This window comes from Chiloscyllium plagiosum, chromosome 3, assembly GCF_004010195.1.
Source record: "Chiloscyllium plagiosum isolate BGI_BamShark_2017 chromosome 3, ASM401019v2, whole genome shotgun sequence".
Taxonomy (NCBI): domain Eukaryota; kingdom Metazoa; phylum Chordata; class Chondrichthyes; order Orectolobiformes; family Hemiscylliidae; genus Chiloscyllium; species Chiloscyllium plagiosum.
Genome location: NC_057712.1, coordinates 128,447,618 through 128,466,903, shown reverse-complemented (window position 1 = coordinate 128,466,903; position 19,286 = coordinate 128,447,618). Strand labels below are relative to the sequence as shown.

Below are 19,286 nucleotides of genomic sequence, written 5' to 3'. Positions count from 1 at the left end.
CCATTGTAACAACGCTAATCCATTGTAACAACGCTAATCCGGTGTAACAACACTAATCCGGTGTAACAACACTAATCCGGTGTAACAACGCTAATCCACTGTAACAATCCTAATCCGGTGTATCAACGCTAATGCATCGTAACAACACTAATCCGGTGTAACAACGCTAATCCATTGTAACAACGCTAATCCGGTGTAACAACGCTAATCCGGTGTAACAACGCTAATCCACTGTAACAATCCTAATCCGGTGTATCAACGCTAATGCATCGTAACAACGCTAATGCATTGTACCAACACTAATCCGGTGTAACTACGCTAATTCGGTGTAACAACTCTAATCCGGTGTAACTACGCTAATCCGGTGTATCAACGCTAATCCGGTTAAACAACCCTTATCTGGTGTAACAATGCTAATCCATTGTAACAACGCTAATCCGGTGTAACAATGCTAATCCGGTGTATCAACGCTAATCCGGTTAAACAACCCTTATCTGGTGTAACAACGCTAATCCGGTGTAACAACCCTAATCCGGTGTAACAACCCTAATCCGGTGTAACTACGCTAATCCATTGTAACAACGCTAATCTGGTGTAACTACGCTAATCCATTGTAACAATGCCAATCCACTGTAACAACGTTAATCCAGTGTAACAACGCTAATCCATTGTAACAATGCGAATCCATTGTAACGCTAATCCGGTGTAACAACGCTAATCTGGTGTAACAATGCGAAGGAGAAAACAGGAACTGGCCGAAACAAATGACCAAAGTCAGCTCTTGAATAGCAATGAATTTGGAGATTTTGGTGAAAGGAATCTTTACAATCTTCACCCTTCTTTAATATGAACTTTTTTTGACAAACTGTGTGATTTCATTTGATAACTCTGATAATTTGTGTTCTCAGCAATGAACAAAAATGACCATTGAAGCAGCCAGAGTGTTGGAAAAACCAACTTTGTTTCCTAATGTTTTTCAGGAGATGGAAACTGAAACTGGTTGGTATACAACTCCACTCCAATTTGGCATCATTGACATGTAACACTCTCCATCAGCCAGAGACACTGGCCCAGGGAGTGTAGGAGGTGGCACAGGGTGGAGTCTCTGTCTGACAGTAGGGTGCAGAAGGTGCAATCAGGCATTGGTGAAATGGGGGTGGGTGTTCAGTTTGACAGTAGACTTGCTAGATTGGGCTGGGGTGTCAACATTCTAGAGATGTTTGAAATGTTGTTAAGAAGCTTCATGGATGGAATCTTATGTAAAGAGATCTTACAATAGAAATGATAGATTGGGATGTGAGGGAAAAATATTAAAGTGAGAATTACATCACGCTCAAACTCCCTTGTTGGAACATCACTTCCCGGATCCATTCCACCCGAAGAAAGCGAGCCGTCGGATGGCGACGTCATTGGCTGACGTTTGTTGACATAGTTTCCTCCTGAGAATTCTCTTCGAAGGGCACTTCCATTTTGTGCGGTTGATCCTGTAGGAACAGTAACATGTGAAACATGAACAAAATAAACTGATCCCACAGTAAAAGGATACATTCATGGTTCTCATTGTCTTTTCATCTTACAAATCCCTATCAAATCCAGCTCTATGTTCAAGACTTTGAATGCCTTGCTGCCACCTATCAGCCTGACATCCTTATACCTATTTAAGAAGTCCCGCAGGACAAACGTGGTCTGTAAGTGCAAGTTGTTGTAGTGAAGCCTGACTGTCAGACCAAGATGTACAGGCTCAAAATGTGGAAAAGCAAATTGGGGCTTCAGGAACACCTTTACACAATCAAAACACAAAATGGGTGGATGAGGTGAGAAACCTGGGTTCTGATGGGGTCCTGTTCTTTCAATATGTCTGGGTGAAGATTGGCTGAATACTCTTCATCACCTGTGCCTGTTGTCCGATTTAGGAACAGACCTTTCTCAGTTGAGAGCTTGCCTCTGACTGTGCAGCATTAAATGGCTCAGTAACAGAAGTGGTTGAACCTGTTTGCCTGCTATTTTACTATCATTGAGGAGGATAGCAAGCCACAACTACTGCATTAACAAGGCTGAGTGGCACATATCACAAGTAGGTCATCAATTTTCTATAAGGATCAAGGCAGAGTGAAATCTTACTTGACGACAGCCCACTGCTGGCACTCATGGAGCGGCCCGGTTCTGTGCGAGATCGTGCAATAGCAGGGATACTGACGGAAGCGCTAAACATAGTCCGACTCTTCTCATCCTGAGGACGTAGATTCTACGAAGAAACAATCAGGGTGAGAGGGAACAAGAATCAACAAGATATCTGAATAGATTAAACAGTTGGAGCCACAAAATTATAACTTTAGAGATTTTTATTTCAAGACTTAGGGATGTCATTAAACCAACCAGCTGCACTCTCGTTCAGTAGCACTAATGGGCTGTGAAATATCAGGTTAATCTACACCGGTGGAGTGCAGTCTACACTAGGATAGGATTCCAGAGATCATCAGGCACCCTTCAATAGCATGAGTACGGAATGAGTCCCAGAGGAGGTGGTGGAGGCTGGTACAATTAAAACAAATTAAAGACATCTGGAAGGGTATATGAATAGGAAGGGTTATGGGCCAAATGCTGGCAAATGTGACTAGATCAGATTGGGATATCTGGTCAACGTGGATGAGTTGGACCAAAGGGTCAGTTTCCATGCTGTATGACTCTATAATGCACTTGGGGAGGGCTAATAAGGCAAGAGATTATACTATGAATGGTAGGACAGTGGAAAGTACTGAAGCTCAGAGGAACCTTGGTGTGCATATCCACCGTTCCCTCAAGGTAGCAGGACAGTGGGTGAGATAGTTAGCAGTTTTCCAGACCTTTGGCACCTCACCTCTGGCCAGAGAGAAGTTGGAAATTACCACGAGGGCGTCTATTATCTCCTCCCTTTGTCATTCTCAACAACCTGGGATACATCTTATCCAGCCTGCACATTTATCTGCTAGTCCCTCATCACACTGTTAATTTCCACTAATACTTCATAGTCCTCCACCCAGATGGCGATAATTGCACTGTCTTTTTTCATTATGAAGACTGATGCAAAACATTCTATCAGGTCTTCAAAGACCTCACACAGATTACCTTGAATGGACCCTACTCTTTCTCTAGTCATTCTCTTCACCTTCATATATTTAAGAAGCCTATTGGGTTTTCCTTTATTCTACCCCTCAATGCTTTCTTAAGTCTTAGTTTTTCCAATTTTCTTTGTAAATGAATTTTTTATACTCCTTTAAGGACTCTCAGTATCTGCCATAAGCTTTTTTTTTTACTTATCCCTAACCTTTAAGTTTCTTCACATCCAGGATTCTTTGGTCTTGGTCCCAGCCTGTGACTTTATTTGCTGTGTACTCTTGCTATTTCCTCCTTGAATGTCTCCCACAGCTCTGATTGTTTTATTTGCAAATAGCTGCTCCCAGTCTACTTCGGCCAAATTGCATCTTATTTCAGTGAAATTAACCTTTCCCCAGGTTTAGAACTTGTATTCCTGGCCCATCCTTATCATTTTCCCTAACCATTCTCAATCGTTTGTTATCAACTAGGGTCACTACTTCTAAAATGCTGCCATCTGATACACCTTCCACCTGCCCAAGCTCATTTCTGAACATTAGGTCCAGAACTGTTTCAACAAAGTTGGTTCTGAGGATGGGGAGACTTTCTTGTGAGATGACGCTGAGTAGTTTGGGCCTATTGGTGTTGGAATATCAAAGAATGAGCAGCAACCTTATTGAAGCATACATGATTCTTAGGGGAATTGACTGGGCAGATGGAGAAGGGTTGCTTTTCCTTGCGGGAGAATCTAGGCCTAGACAGCAAAATCTCAGAATAAGGGGTTCACACATTTAAGAGACAGATGAGGAGGAATTTCTTCCCCCAGCGAGTTGTGAATCTGTGGAATTCTTTACCACAGAGGGCTTTTCAGGCTGGTTCATTAAGTACACTCAAGGCTGAGCTAGACAGATTTTTAATCAGGAAAGGAATCAGGATTATGGGGAAAAGGCAGGAAAGTGGAGTTGAAGATTATGACGTTTATATTGTATGCACCCAACAGCATTTTCACCCTATTTGTGTTTTTCACTTTTACCCATTTGGCCTCATTTAATGATCCTTCCAAGATATAATTTCTCCTTACTGCTATAATTGATTTCCTGATCATCTTTCAGCGGAGTCTTAGCTATGCTAATATACTCCCACATGCCTGTCTGTGCCCTCAGCTTGTCCATCTTATTCTTCAGGCTCCTTGAATTAGAATATATTCCATTTAGCCTTTCTAAACTCACTTTTGTCTTAAATAAAACCAAGCATTGCGGATGCTGGAAATCTGAAACGCAAACAGAAGTTGCTGGAGAAACTCAGTGGGTCTGTCCACACCTGTGGAGGGAAAGCAGAGTCAATGTTTTGGGTCTAGCGACCGGACAAGCACAGACCCTCTCACCTCCCCAATGAAGTTCAGCTGTTTTGCTCATGCTTGAAGTGGCTTGACCTAACTGTGGATTCTTCCTTTCTCGAAATTCGCTCACCAGTCCACATCTCAGCTCAAGTTACACAGAAATCTGTGTCTCTGGGCAGTAATGACAGGGGTCACATGTGCAGTAAACAGGAAGAATTGCTAAAGCTCAAAGCAGATGGCACGGTGCAAGGCCTGGTTTGATTAGTGGCACATAAACACAAGGCACTGCATACCAGTTAGTGAGAAGGCCAGCACACACAGCATACCCTTGGTGTTATGGAATGTGGCAAGCTGGAGGCAGAGTCTGGAGAAAGGGTGCAGACGTGGGGTTCGTGGTACAGGAACTTCTCAGCAGAGTGGACAGTCATGTGATAAATGTGTTCAAAGTTGGTTGGAGTGGAGATCAGACTGAAGTGCTGATTGGGAGGTGGATGCGGGGATTCTGGCTATTCAGAGAGCAACAGAAATAAAGAAATGTTATGGAAAAGAACGAACATAGTTCAGCAGAGGAATCCACCAGTTCCAGTAGTAGTGGCACAGAAAGCTGACAGTAGCTTTACGTCTTGTAAAACCTCAGCAAACAACAATAAAACATTAAAAAAAGTAAAAAGTAACAAATTACACAAGTGAAGTCTTCTGAACAGAGACATTTAAAGAGAAACTGTGCGCTATTCAGGGCTTTTAGGGTTTAGCTCCAATTAAGAAGGGCCTCGAATTATTTTGCTGGTTTATAAAGTGCTCCATAATGTAAACAGTTGTTATAAAATGGTGGAGTCTGAATAGCATATCTTTGGCTAACTTACCATTGGCAAATCTTTTAAGATCTGTATGCCATCACCTGGGCCCATGTGTACAATGTGGTTGAAATTAGTTGGATTTGAGATTAATTTGGATCTCATTTCTGGATCTCGAAGCATTTCTCTAAAAGAAAAGGAATCCAAAATCAACGCACATTTAAATTAATTGAAACACAAACTAACATTATTCTGTCTACTTTCCTGTTCCTCTATGTCTTTCTCCTTAGTTGGAAGGATAAGGCAAATTTCACTGTTTAGTGTCACCCTGTAAATAGACGTTGACTGATCCATACAGTAACCTCATTTTTTCTCTTGCCTTTGTCCACTGATGTTTAGGCTAAGGACCAGCTGAGAGTGGCAGGGGGTGTACCAGAGAAGATGACTCCAGAGATCCCACCTATTTTTTACAGCATTAACATATCCCAAACCCAAAAATTGAACACGTTGAGCCAGATACACAAAGCTGTACTTTGTAAAGTGCCAACAAAAAATCCACAAGTCCAATTCTTATATAACATTAACTGTGTGGGAAGGACAACTTGAGCACCAAGGAGACAGCATGGACAAGGTAAGAGATTGGGATGGGGACAGGGGATACACACGTTCTGTAACATGAGAGATTCTGCTCACCTTCTCTGCTGGAGTCTCTCCTCTTCAGGCACCCGAAAGGAATATCTCCGTTTGCTCCGGGTCCTGACCATCTGTTTGCGGCTGTTATCAGATGTTTCAGGAACAACAAGTTCATCTCCTTCTGTGGGAGCGAAGGAAATAGCTCAACATAAAGTATTAAGAGACAAGTTGATCTTCTAAAGTTAGGTCCTTGGTCATTGTGAAAACATTTTTTCTTGATATTACTGAAATGGTTTAAGGGTAGTCCTGCGCCATAATTGATTGATCCCTTCTAGACTGTCACTCAGATAGTCCTATGAGGAGTAGTGCACAAAGCCACATGTTGTGATCAGACACTAGTTGATACTTAAGGTTTCTGTTGAAGGTTTCTCTAGATTGACAATTTTCTCCTTGAGCGAGGGACTGGGTAATTTAAAGGTCAAGTAAAAATTCTCTATTTTTATATCTGAACAAAACTTGATTTAATAACCAAGTTTTATAGAAAGTGGGATACCTGAAGTACAAGTCAGGAAATAGGTAGAGGATAAAATGAACATTATGTAAAAGCCTGAGTAAGCAGTCACACAGTGTTGTGGGCAGGAATAGCCAGGGACCAATGTGGGGAATACGTTTTGAAGGTCATATGATGGTTAACCTGGTTACCTTGGACCATTCAGGCTGCTTGGCTCAGTAATGCAAGATGCTGTTTAGCAAATCCTAAAATAACTAAATAAGTTAATGGCAAATTTTAATCTTGCATAAACATAAAAATCACTTGCTAGACATACCTGCCATCTTATTTTTGAAATAGATTAACCTGATTGTCTCGAGACCCAGCAGGTTAAGTGTCCCCTCTGTATTAAGTGGCCGAACCTGTAAGAAAAGCAGTTCACTGTAACCAATCCCACAAGGAATTTCTCAAACATAATTTAATTTGATTCGCTACCAAAAGTGTAGCTTTTCCAACAAATTATGCTGCTGCTGAGAGCTGCACATTTACACTGGTGGAGATTATAGCATACTAGTTTGGTATAGTAAGCGTGTGCAGATAGGGCTGACATGGAACAGTATGAATAAAATAGGAGAAATAGGGCCCATAGGATACAAATTCCGGGCCCCTCTTTTAGTAGTGTCCTTATCCCTGGACTGGAAGGCCCGGGTTCAAGTCCCACCTGCTCCAGAGTTGTGTAATAATATCTCTGAACAAGTTGATTAGAAAAATAGTTTAAATTAGAATTACAATGTCAATAGTCAGACGTTAAAGGGTTGATTAATAATCACATATAAGTCACTAAAAGCCAGCTAATGGATGCAAAAGGGATTTACCATAAGACGTAGGAGCAGTAATAGGCCATTCAGCCCATCCAGCCTGCTCTGCCATTCAATGAGAACATGATTAACCTGATAATCCACAACCTCACGTTCTTGCCTCTCTGGATTCAGAAGAATAATGAAATTTGGGACCAAAACAAGAAAGATACAGTATAAAAACAAGGAAATACTCGATTTTAGTCAAGCCACAGTAAAACTACTGCGGTGTGGGCTCCTACTTGGGAAGGGAGCATTGGCCCACCTGATGGGACACCTTTTTCACACAGAGAGTGGTTCCTATGTGGAATGAACTGCCTGACAAAGTGGTAGATGCAGGTACAATTACAACAGTTTAAAGACATTTGGACGGGTACATGAATAGGAAAGATTTAGAGGGCCAAACAAGGGCAAATGGGACTAGTTTACTTTGAAAAACTTGGCCAGCATGGACAATTGGACTGAGGAGTTTCTTTCCATGCTGTACCATTCTATGACAATTCAGAAAGACACCTGAAATGATGGGACTTAGTAATAATGGAGGAAGTCGGGAAACTCAGATAACATTCAGTAGAGATGAGGATTTTAGGGGTCATCTGACTGAAAGAAGGGGAAAGGAAGTGATCAAACAAGAAGAGGAGGAAACAGCAAGTCATGATTTACTGTGGATCCATATTTCAGCAAGGAAGAGAGAGAAAGGAGAAGAATATTACAAGTAAAACAAACAGTCAGGGCAGGGAAGTGAACATACCTTCTTTAGTGCAACTGTCTGAATCCATTCCATAGTGTTCACATCAAATACATCTACAGCATTCTCACTATACACAGACAAATATGGAGCATTGTAACCTGCAGAGAATCAAAAGCATCAGATTCATATCGGTGGGTTTATTGGATTACAGTTAGCCAAGTCTAGTGTGGAGCAGAAAATGTAGAACTACACCTGTACCCAATTGAGGCTTCATTCCATTGCTGATTAATTAGTGTTACAGCGCTAGTATTACAGGGGAACAATTACACACGTAATAAAAGACTTGGCTGTGCCAAAACATGTTTTTGCATTCACTCTCAGTCACTAACAGGACTACTCTCACTATTATCAGCAACAGAAAGTGAGCTGTACCCATCACTACTTCACTGCTGTGTCTAACAAGCACCAAGCATTCTGTTCACACATGGCCTGAATTTGGATGGACAGAATCTGTAGTATGTGGAACAGTTAGAAGATTCCAAAATTCAACCACCCAGAAAGTAAAGAACAACCAAAATCTTATTGTACATCAGATTTTTCACATGTAGGCCTGACAAATGGACATGCCAATAACACTGTCAGTTTGTCTGCACCTACTTTATTTGTGCCATTCATAATCTTCCAAACTTCAATCAAACTGCCTTACAAACCAGTGTTGTATAACGGTGCACGGAGTGGATTATACGGCACTCTCTACTACATTAACTTCTATTCTCTTATTTTGGGAAGCTCTCTCATAAGGGCCTGAATCCTACTGGAAAGATAACAGTTTGTTAATGGTGCATGGTACTTTCAATTCTCAAATTGGCCAGTAATTCAGAGGACTGAGAGATGCAAGTGGAACTTATACCACTCTGCTGTTTGTTTTGCACAAATGACACCTCACCCTTCATCTCCTTTGTTTTAAGAATCTGCTGGATTTACCCAGTAATCTGGATGTAGAAAGAGCTAATGATTAAGAGTATAAGATCCTTAGAGTGAAACAATAATCGTTGATGCAATCCTAACCAACTCCTCTGGTCCTCCTTGACCCTCTAGCCGGCTTCTTTCTTGATCTTTAAATGTCACTGCTTAAGGAGATATACATGTCCCTAATGCTTATTTTTCTTTGTTGCACTGTTATCAGCTTACATTTTCAGCAACTCAAAGAACCTTAGAGAAGGTGGTGACATAGTGATAACACCACTGGAACAGTAATCCAGGTTTATGGGTTGGAATCCATCACAGCAGATGGTGAAATCTGAATTCAATAACTTCTGGAATTAATGGATCTAATGTCAAAAAACAAAGCCTGCTGGTTCACAATTGTCCTTTAGGGAATGAAATCTGCTTTCCTTAGCTGATCTGATGTCCATCACCAGTCGCTCCAAACTGGTCAAGTTCTAACAATTGCTAGATTGGATCTGTGGCAGTTGGTGAGGCAAACCCACTACAGGAGGGAAAATCCTGGCCCATCTGTGGAGTAATCCACTCATATACCCTTACAGTCACTGTGGAGATAATGTCCCATCTTCATTCCTCCATTGTTTTGTGTTGCACGATCACCATGCTAAAAGGGATCAACTTGAACAGAGATTGCAACTCATAACTGAGCATCCATGGATCATCAGTAGCAGCAGAATTGTAGCCAATCACTGCTGTAACCACATGGCTCAGTACAACACCAAGTCACTAATGCCTTCTCGCTCAGAGATCAACCCTGGTTCAAAAAACATCAGGAATGAGCAGCACCAGGTATACTTCAAAATGGTCTCAACTTGGTGAAGGTACAAAACAGGAGAAGTGCGTGATTGATAATGGTTAAGCAATCCCACAACCACGATCATACTGAAGCTCTGCTGTCCTGCCATATCCAGTTGTGAATGATGGAGGACAATTAAACAGCTCACTGGAGGAGGCGGCTCCATAAATATCCCTGTCCTCAACGATGGATGAGCCCAGTACATCAGTACAAAAGAGAAGGCTAAAGTATTCACAACAACCTTCAGTCCATCATATTTGTACCAGCGGAATGAATTAGCTGTCCATTCTAACCTCACGTTGCAGCATCAAGGCAGTGTGTGCCTTGAAGATCAGTGTTGTTCCTTTTAAATGAGTTGAGGGATTCCACCATGGTCACCAAAATAGGCAGTGAATTTCTTCACCTACCACTCTCTGCATGCAGATTTTTCCTCATGTTCCTTCTAACCCTTCTCCCAATTACCATTTTAAATCTGTTCTTTCTGGCAACTGACCTCTCTGATTGGGAAACAGGTCTTCCTTGTCCATTCTATCCCCTCTATGTTCTATGATTCTCTGCTAATTGGAACCATACCCAGCATAAAGGAAGATGTTTGTGTTTATTGGAGTTCAATCACCTCAGACCTAGGACATTCCTACAGGAAGGTATCACAGAAAGGTACCTATCACATTTCCAACGCCCCTCCTCCAAGTCCCTCCTCCCTACCTTTTATCTTCTCCTGCTGAACACTCTCTGCTCATTCCTGAAGAAGGGCCTGTGCCCGAAACGTCGAATCTCCTGTTCCCTGGATGCTGCCTGACCTGCTGTGCTGTTCCAGCAATAAAGTTTCAACATTCCTACAGGAATCCCACTGAGTGGTGTCCTAAGACCAACTATCTTCACCTCCTTTATCAAAGACTTTCCTTCCACCTTAAGGTCAGAAGGTGGGATGCTTGATGATGATTGCACAATGTTAAGCACCACTTACGACCTACCAGATACTGAAGAAGCCTATGTCTACATACAGGGCAACACTCAAACTTGTGTCAATAACATTTATTGTTGTCAGGTAATGATCATTTCCAACAAGAGAGAATCTAACCATTGCTGAAACCTCCATGATCAACATTCCGTCAATGAAGTGGACTAACTATACAAATACTCTGGCTACAAAGTATGTCAGAGGCTAGGAATTTTGTGGTGAATAACTTACATCTTGTTTCCCCAAAGCTGAGGCGCCATCAACAAGCTACAAGTCAGGAGTACAATGGAACTCTCTCCACTTGGCTGGGGATGAGTGCAACTCCAACAACACTTAAGAAGCTTGATATCATTCAGCACACTTGAATTGGTACCACATGCATGAACATTCAGTCACTCCATCACCAACACTCAGTCACAGCATTATGTACTATTTAAACATGGACTACAGAAATTCACCAAAGATCCTTAGACAGCACCTTCCAAACCCATGACCACTATCATCTAGGACAAGGACAGCAGTTGCCTGGGAACACCATAGCTGCAAGTTTCCCTTCAATCCACTCCCCATCCTGACTTGGAAATACATCATTGTTCCTTCACTGTCACTGGGTCAAAATCCTGGAATTCCCTCCCTAAGGGCACTGTGGGTCAACCTACAGACATGGACTGCAGTGGTTCAAGAAGGCAGCTCACCTACACCTTCTCAAAGGAAACTAGGGATGGGCAATAAATGCTGGCCCAGCCAGTGAAGCCCACATTCCACTAATGAATTTAAAAACAATTAGTGCCCATGAAGGTGAAAGTGGAGCTACATGAATGTTTCTGGATTTACCAAATTCAATTTTTAAAATCTAGATAGCTAGTTCATTATCACAACCCTTCAGGCTATTGTACAATATGTTCAAGCTTAAAACCTCAAGAGGAACATGATGCATGTTGAGATTAGCCTGGATCACGTTGACATAACTAGGGAACATGTGTTGGGTGGGCTAGAGGTTATTAACGTGGACAAATCCCCAGGACCATATGGGATCTATACCAGGTTGCTGAGGGATGTGAGAGAGGAAATAGCTGGGATCTTGACAGATGTCTTTGTGGCATCCTTAAACACAGGTGAGGTGCCAGAGGACTGGAGGGCTGCTCATGTTGTCCCGCTGTACAAGAGGGTAGTAGGGATACTCCAGGTAACTACAGACCAGTGAGCTGAACATCAGTGGTGGGAAAGTTGCTGGAGAAGGTACTGAGGGATAGGATCTATTTATATTTAGAAAATAATGGGCTTATCAGTGATAGACACCATGTTTTGTGTGGGGGAGATTGTGCCGTACCAGCTTAATAGAAGTCTTTGAGGAAGTGACCAAGTTGATAGATGACGGAAGGGCTGTAGATGTCATATACATGGACTTTAGTAAGGCATTTGATAAGGTTCCCCATGGTAACAGAGAAAGTGAAGTCACATGGTGTGTACGTTGTTCCAGCTAGGCGGATAAAGAACTGGTTGAGCAACAGGAGACAGAGAGTAGTAGTTGAAGGGAGTTTCTTGAAATGGAGAAAGGTGACCAGTGGTGTTCCACAGGGATCAGTGCTGGGGCCACTGTTGTTTGTGATATACATAAATGATCTGGAAAAAGGGACTGTTGGTCAGATCAGCAATTTGCAAATGACACGAAGATTAGTGGAGTATCAGAAAGCATAAGGGACTGTCAAAAAATACAGGAGAATGTAGATAGACTGGAGAGTTGGGCAGAGAAGTGGCAGATGGAATTCAATCCACGCAAATGTGAGGTGATGCATTTTGGCAAGTCCAATTCTAGAGCGAATTATACAGTGAATAGAAGAGTCTTGGGAAAAGTTGATGATCCAGTAAAATCTGGGAGTTCAGGTCCATTGTGCCCTGAAGGTTGCTGCACAGGTGGATAGTGGTCAAGAAGGCATATGGCGTGCTTGCCTTCATTGGACAGGGTATTGAGTATAAGAGCTGGCAAGTCATGTTAAAATTGTACAAGACTTTGGTTCGGCCGCATTTAGAATACTGTGCACAATTCTGTTGCCACATTACCAAAAGGATGTGGACACTCTGGAGAGGGTGCAGAGAAGGTTTACGAGGATGTTGCCTGGTATGGAAGGTGCTAGCTATGAAGAGAGGTTGAGTAGGTTAGATTTGTTTTCATTAGAAAAAAGGAGATTGAGGGGGGACCTGATTGAGGTCTACAAAATCATGAAGGGTATAGACAGGGTAGATAGAGATAAGCTTTTTCCCAGGGTGAGGGATTCAATAACGAGAGGTCACACTTTCAAGGTGAGAGGTGGAAAGTTTAAGGGGGATACACGTGGCAAGTACTTCATACAGAGAGTGGTGGGCCTCGGGAATGCATTGCCAGCAGAGGTGGTAGAGGCAGGCACAGTAGATTTATTCAAGATGCGTCTGCACAGATGCAAGAGTAGGTGGGGAGCAGAGGGAAACAGATACTTAGGAATTGGGCAACAGGTTCAGACAGTAGATTTGGATCGGCTCAGGTTTGGAGGGCTGAACAGCCCGTTCCTAGGCTGTAAATTATCTTTGTTCATTGTTATCTTTGTTTATGCCATCACAGATATTAAGTAAAGCTGGTTGAATGAGTGATATAGGAGGGCATGCCAGGAGCTGCAGGACAATTCCAAACTAGCCAATTACCATCTCAGCTGAAAATGTGTTGCTGGAAAAGCGCAGCAGGTCAGGCAGCATCCAAGGAGCAGGAGAATCGACGCTCCGGGCATGAGCCCTTCTTCAGGAATGAGAGCCCACTTTCAATAATCAAAGTGCTGGAAGATATCATCAATTATGCTTTAGTGGCAATGGTCAAGCTGCCTCTTGGTTTGGTTCTGTCAGGGTCACACCACACCTGAATTCATTGCAGCCTTGGTTCAAATATGGGCGGCACAGTGGCACAGTGGTTAGCTTTGCTGCCTCACAGCACCAGAGACCCGGGTTCAATTCCTGCCTCAGACGACTGACTGTGTGGAGTTTGCACATTCTCCCCGTGTCTGCATGGGCTTCCTCCGGGTGCTCCGGTTTCTTCTCACAGTCTAAAAATGTGCAGGTCAGGTGAATTGGCCATGCTAAATTGCCCGTAGTGTTAGGTGAAGGGATAAATGTAGGGGAATGGGTCTGGGTGGGTTGCGCTTCGGCGGGTCGGTGTGGGCTTGTTGGGCCGAAGGGCCTGTTTCCACACTGCAAGTAATCTAATCTAATCTAATCTAATGAAAAAAGAGCTGAACTCCAGAGGTGAGGTGAGAATGACGCCAAGACAACATTTGACAGAGATTGACACCAAGGGGCCTGAGCAAAGCTGAAGCCAATGAGAAAAAACCCCCCAACATATCTAATACAAAGGAAGATCGCTGGAGATGTTGGGAGTCAGTTGCCTCAGTTCCAAAATATTCCTGCAAGATCTGTAGTATAATGGCTTGAGACCACGTTTCCAGCGGTTTTATCAATGACCTTCCCTCCATCATAAGGCCCAAAGTGAGGATATTCGCTGATGGCTGCAGGATGTTCACTACCTTTCATGACTCTTCAAATATTGAAACAACCTGGGTCCAGGTGCAGTAAAATGTGGACAACATTCAGGTTTGGCTGATAAATGGCAAGTAACAGTCATGCTATAAGTGTTGGGCACCAACTATCTCAAACTAGAGAGAAGCTAACCATCTCCCTATGACATTAAATGGCATTGCCATCATTAAATCCTCCGCAACCAACATCTTTGGGGTTACCATTGAGCAGAAACTGAATTGGGTCAGCTAAATCAGCGGTGAGCTACAAAAGTAGGTCAGAGGTTGGGAATTTTGCAGTAAGTAACTCACCTCCTGAATCCCCAGTCAGAAAGCATGAAGGAATACTCTGCAGTTGCCTGCCTGAATGAAGCTCCAACACTGAAGAAGCTTAACAGCACGCTGGAGAAAGCAGCCTGCTTGATTGACACTATTTGCCATGTCTAATAGTCACTTCCTGCATTACCAATGCATCGTGGCAGCAGTGTGAACAATCCACAAGACATGCAGTAATAATATATTACGGTGTGGCATCAAGAAACCTGAGCAAGATTAGAGTCAATGGAAACTAGGGAGGGTTTTACACTGGTAGGAGAATATACCTGTACTGTAGAAGTCATTCATCACAGCTCCAGGGTATCTCTGCAGGAGCTGAGTGTCCTGGGCCCAACCACATTCATCAATGACCTTCCCTCCATTATAAGGTCAGAAGTCGGGATGTTTGCTGATGATTGCACGATGTTCAGCAACATTTGTGACCCCTCAGGCACTGAAGCAGTGCATGCCAAATGCAATAACATCTGGACAATATCCATGTTTGGGTTGACAAGCAGCAAGTAACATTCGCACTACACAAGTGCCAGGTGATGACCATCTCCAACAAGAAGAATCTAACCATTGAACCTCGATATTCAATGGCGTTATCTTTGTTAAATTCCTGACTATCTGGTGGTCACCACTGACCAGAGACTGAGCTGAACTAGTCATAGAAAGAGCAGGTCAGAAGCTAGGAACACTGTAGCTAGTAATTCACCTCCTGACTCCCCAAAGCCTGCCCACTATCTACAAGACACAAGCCAGGAATGTGATGGAATAGTGCCACTGACCTGGATGAGTGCAGCTCTGGGTGCAGCTTCAACAATACTCAAGAGGCTTAACAACACACAGAGGAAAACACACCCGAATGTTTGGAACTACATCCCAAATATTCAGCCCCTCCACCACCAAAGATCAGGAGCAGTGGTGAGTACCATCTGCAAGGTGCACTGTAGAAACTTAGCAACACACCTTCCAAACCCAGGACCACTTCCATCTTGAAGGACATGGATAGCAAATACATGGGGACACCACCACTTGCAAGTTCTCCTTCAAGCCACTCACCATTCTGACTTGGAAATATATCGCTGTTCCTTCACTGTCATTGGGGCAAAAGCCTGGAACATTCTTCCCTAACACCTTCCCTAACACCTTCTGAAAGGACAACTTTGTGATGGGCAATAAATGCTGGTCCAGCAGCCAAGCCCATATACCCTGAATGAATGAAAGATGTTAACACTGTATAACATTCCTCTCAGTGTAAAAAGTGTCCCCTCTGATTCACTATGAGTGAACTGCAGGAAATTCGTACATAGTGATGAACACATCTAAACTGAAAATATAATCATGGCAGAAAACCCAATTTTCCACTTGGATTGGAGACTCATTTTGTGGTTTTCTTTATACTTAACAAGACCATGCACGGGGGGGAGGATGTTGGAGAAATGGTTATGTTACTGAACCTAGTAATCCCGAACCCTGGGATAATGCTCGAAGAAGATGGGTTCAAAACCCACTATGGCACATGGTGGAATTTGAAGTTAACTTTAAAAATTCTGGAATTAAAATCCAGTCTAATATAAACATTGTCAACTGTCATAAAAACTCATGTGGTTCACCAAAGTTCTTTAGGGAAGGTAATCTGCCATCCTTTCCACATTTGGCAGATGACTCCAAGCCTACAGCAATATGATTGACTCGATTCCCCTAGAAAGTCACACAGGGATGCACTTGGACAATAAATGCTGCTCCAGCCAACGACACTCACATCCCACAAACAAACTTAGAAAGTAAGTTTGTAATACATTACCCAATGTGTTATGTTCTTTGTTAAAACTCCTTGACCAACATCCAATGTTGGATTATAGGAAGCGTTTTCCAATTAATTATTGAGAAGACAAAAATATTAACGTCTGGCCCCCACATAGACTCCACTTCCCATCCTCCAACTCCAACTCACTTGGCAACTATCTGAGGTTGAAGTAGACAGGTCACAACCTTGGTGTCCATATGTGCGACGATACCATGGCTTTAAGATACCATGGCTTTAAGATACCATGGCTTTAAGATACCATGGCTTTAAGATACCATGGCATTTTGTCCTTTTTTTTATGAAGCGGGATTGAGACAGAGTTGTTGAGCGGTCTGCTTTAAGCCAATAAAGTAAACAGCTTGGGAGGATTTGGGGATTTTTTGAAGCTGGAACAACAGAAGTAGACGAATGGGTGGGGTCAAGCTCCCACAGAACCAGGGTTTTTAGTTTAGCTTTCAGTGGCATGTGCTGGGGCCTTGAAGCTGGATGTAGAAGCTCTTCTCCCTCTCTCTGTAACAGCTAAAAGCTGGAGTTCTCTTCCTGCTGCTAGAATTACAAATAAGACAATCTAATTTATTGAATTTATCTTTGTCAAAGGTGTGTTTATGGAATGTTACTATATTGGAACAGTTGCTGTTTACTGGTTAAATAATCTATCATGCTGTTAAGTTTTCCAATAGAGTTGTTATTCTAATCTTTCTTTTATCTGTATTTTTACCACAACGTATGATAATGATAAAGTGCATTTTGTCTGAAGCCAGGTGGTTTGACCGATCGAATACCATTTGGAACGTAAGGCCTAGCACTCATCTTTAAAATAAGAAAAGGTTAGGGTCTAGGCTGTCTCCTTGACATGTTTTAAGGGGGCTTGGCCAAGTCTATAATATACATGACTCTGAAATGAGGTTCTGAACCCTGATCCAGCTCTCACTAAACCCCTTATTTCCATGTCCATAAATTCACCTAATTCTCACTTTAATTCACCTGATGTGGAAACTCGCATTTGTGCTTTTATTACCTCTAGACTTGATCAGTCCAAAGTTCTCCTGGGCAGCATCATATATTCTAAACTTCATAAATCACCCAAAACTCTGCTACCTACCTCTAAATTGTCCTTAGGGGCCTACTTTGGCTCCTAATTAATCTTCAAAGCTCTCAAAATTCTCATCCTTTTTTAAAAATCTCTCCAAAGGTCTTGTCGTCTGTCTGAGATGTCTGCAATCCTATCATTCTTGGCTCTTGAGTATTTACGATTTTATTTCCTCCACAATTAGTTGTCCTGTCTCCAACCACAAAGTTCCTCAGCTCTGGAATTCCCTCTCTATTCTTTTCTACCTCTTTCCTGCCTTAATGATGCACCTTAAAACCTACCTCTTTGACTGCACGTTTGTTCACCTGCCCTCCCATGTTAGTGCCAAAATCTGTTCTAAATGTTCCCATGAAACGCCTTGGGATGGTTCATTATGTTAAAAGTGCTCCACAAATAAATACAATTGCATTATATTTAGGGAAACTCCCCCATGATCAAGGAAAAGGACAATTGGTTTAGTTTTATTGTGGTTGTTTCTTATGCCTTCTGTTTGTCTTGCAATGAAGGCACTCAATTTGTACATCAGAGTACCACCCCATAAACCTGGAATTCTGCAGGAATGGGCTAATTCAACAGAAAAATGGAGCAGGAACTTTTTGGGCTGTGTCCAAATACTATGCGGATTAGCTGGACAATCTACAAATACAAATACAAACCAACTTACAGCATGTTGTGGGAATAGCCGGCCACATCAGTTCTTGTTGCCTTGACCTTCGACCCTGGCAGTCCACATAAATGCCCACAGTACTGAAACACAATAAATACTCCTTGCCAGAGATTTCTACTGCACAGATTGCATCATTGGGCTGCTGCGTGATAAAGGAGAGTGTGTGGTCATCAGGGTGGAGTAAGCTTATGGGACCCCCATCCCCCTGCAGCGGGTATTTGGCAAAACTGGACTGGTAGCCGACAAGCAAGCGCTCGCTGAAAATGGCCATCCACTGCACGTTGCCTGGGACTTGGATTTCTTTGAACTTTTTGTGACGAGTTTTGCTCTGGTTGAGTTCGTAGCACAGCACTTGTCGTTTCATGGCTACGCACAGGCATGTGGCTGCACCATGGCGCATTGTTCCCGATACCAGAGTTTGGCAGCCCTTCGTCTCCACCAGTTTGAAGAAATCGCCTTCCCGACCATCAAGGGCAGAAGTGGGGAAGAGGCGGACGTGTCGGTTTCTTCCGGAAATGACAGCAATGAGCTGCTCCCCTGAGATGAGCTCGATTTGATGGACCTTCTTATTATCACCAACACGGATGATTTCTAGCAAAGAGAAGAGGAAATGAAAAGTTTTCATTCTGCTTGTTACATTGCTGTAGCAATTTTCACATCCTCAAAATGTTAAAATGCAATGAGGTGCAGGCACAGTTGCATACAATGTAGCAACAAGAGCAGGTAATGAGTGCATAGCAACCTCCATCAATCACATATGGTGGTGTGATTGAGGGGTTAATATTGACCAAGACAATAGGAAGATCTTTGCTGTTCTTCAGTGAACAGTGCTATGGGATTTTAACATTTACCTAAGACAGCACCCCTCTCATGGAATGGGACTTAATCTCATGACTTCTGACCGATGACAGTGTTTCCACTGAGTCACTGAGGACACAATAAAGTTCCTCAAGATGTTTGCGCGCTGCGATACGTGCTCAGATAAAGTCATTTCCTTTCCTTCACATTCATTTCATCTGCAATTGTCTAGCAGTGGACTGAAACCATCTCCCAACCCACACAGAATGAAAGTAAGCTCCCCTCTTTCCCAGCCAGCATGAAGGGTAAATCCTGATCATGCATGTGAAGTCGAGAATCCAACACAAGACCCTCAAAACCCTTTTCTTCCTATAGTTCTGAGAAAAGATGGAGTCACATCATAATTGTCACTGTCCTGAAGGGGGAAGT

General features: G+C 42.8%; 1 protein-coding gene across 4 annotated transcripts in view; it reads right to left on the bottom strand.

Moving 5' to 3' along the window:
* Nucleotides 1-19,286, bottom strand: part of LOC122548528 (serine/threonine-protein kinase MRCK alpha-like) — a 493,614-nt gene that overhangs the window by 5,321 nt on the left and 469,007 nt on the right. For 2 of the 4 annotated variants that reach the window (XM_043687289.1, XM_043687290.1), the window contains 8 exons: nucleotides 18,057-18,650; nucleotides 7,937-8,034; nucleotides 6,666-6,750; nucleotides 5,899-6,019; nucleotides 5,275-5,392; nucleotides 4,738-4,917; nucleotides 2,122-2,245; nucleotides 1,327-1,484 (listed from right to left, as the gene is read on the bottom strand). In XM_043687289.1, the coding sequence (XP_043543224.1) occupies nucleotides 1,327-1,484; nucleotides 2,122-2,245; nucleotides 4,738-4,917; nucleotides 5,275-5,392; nucleotides 5,899-6,019; nucleotides 6,666-6,750; nucleotides 7,937-8,034; nucleotides 18,057-18,650 (1,478 nt within the window). The remainder of the gene's footprint in view (nucleotides 1-1,326; nucleotides 1,485-2,121; nucleotides 2,246-4,737; nucleotides 4,918-5,274; nucleotides 5,393-5,898; nucleotides 6,020-6,665; nucleotides 6,751-7,936; nucleotides 8,035-18,056; nucleotides 18,651-19,286) is intronic. The other 2 variants (XM_043687292.1, XM_043687291.1) reach the window with 1 other exon arrangement.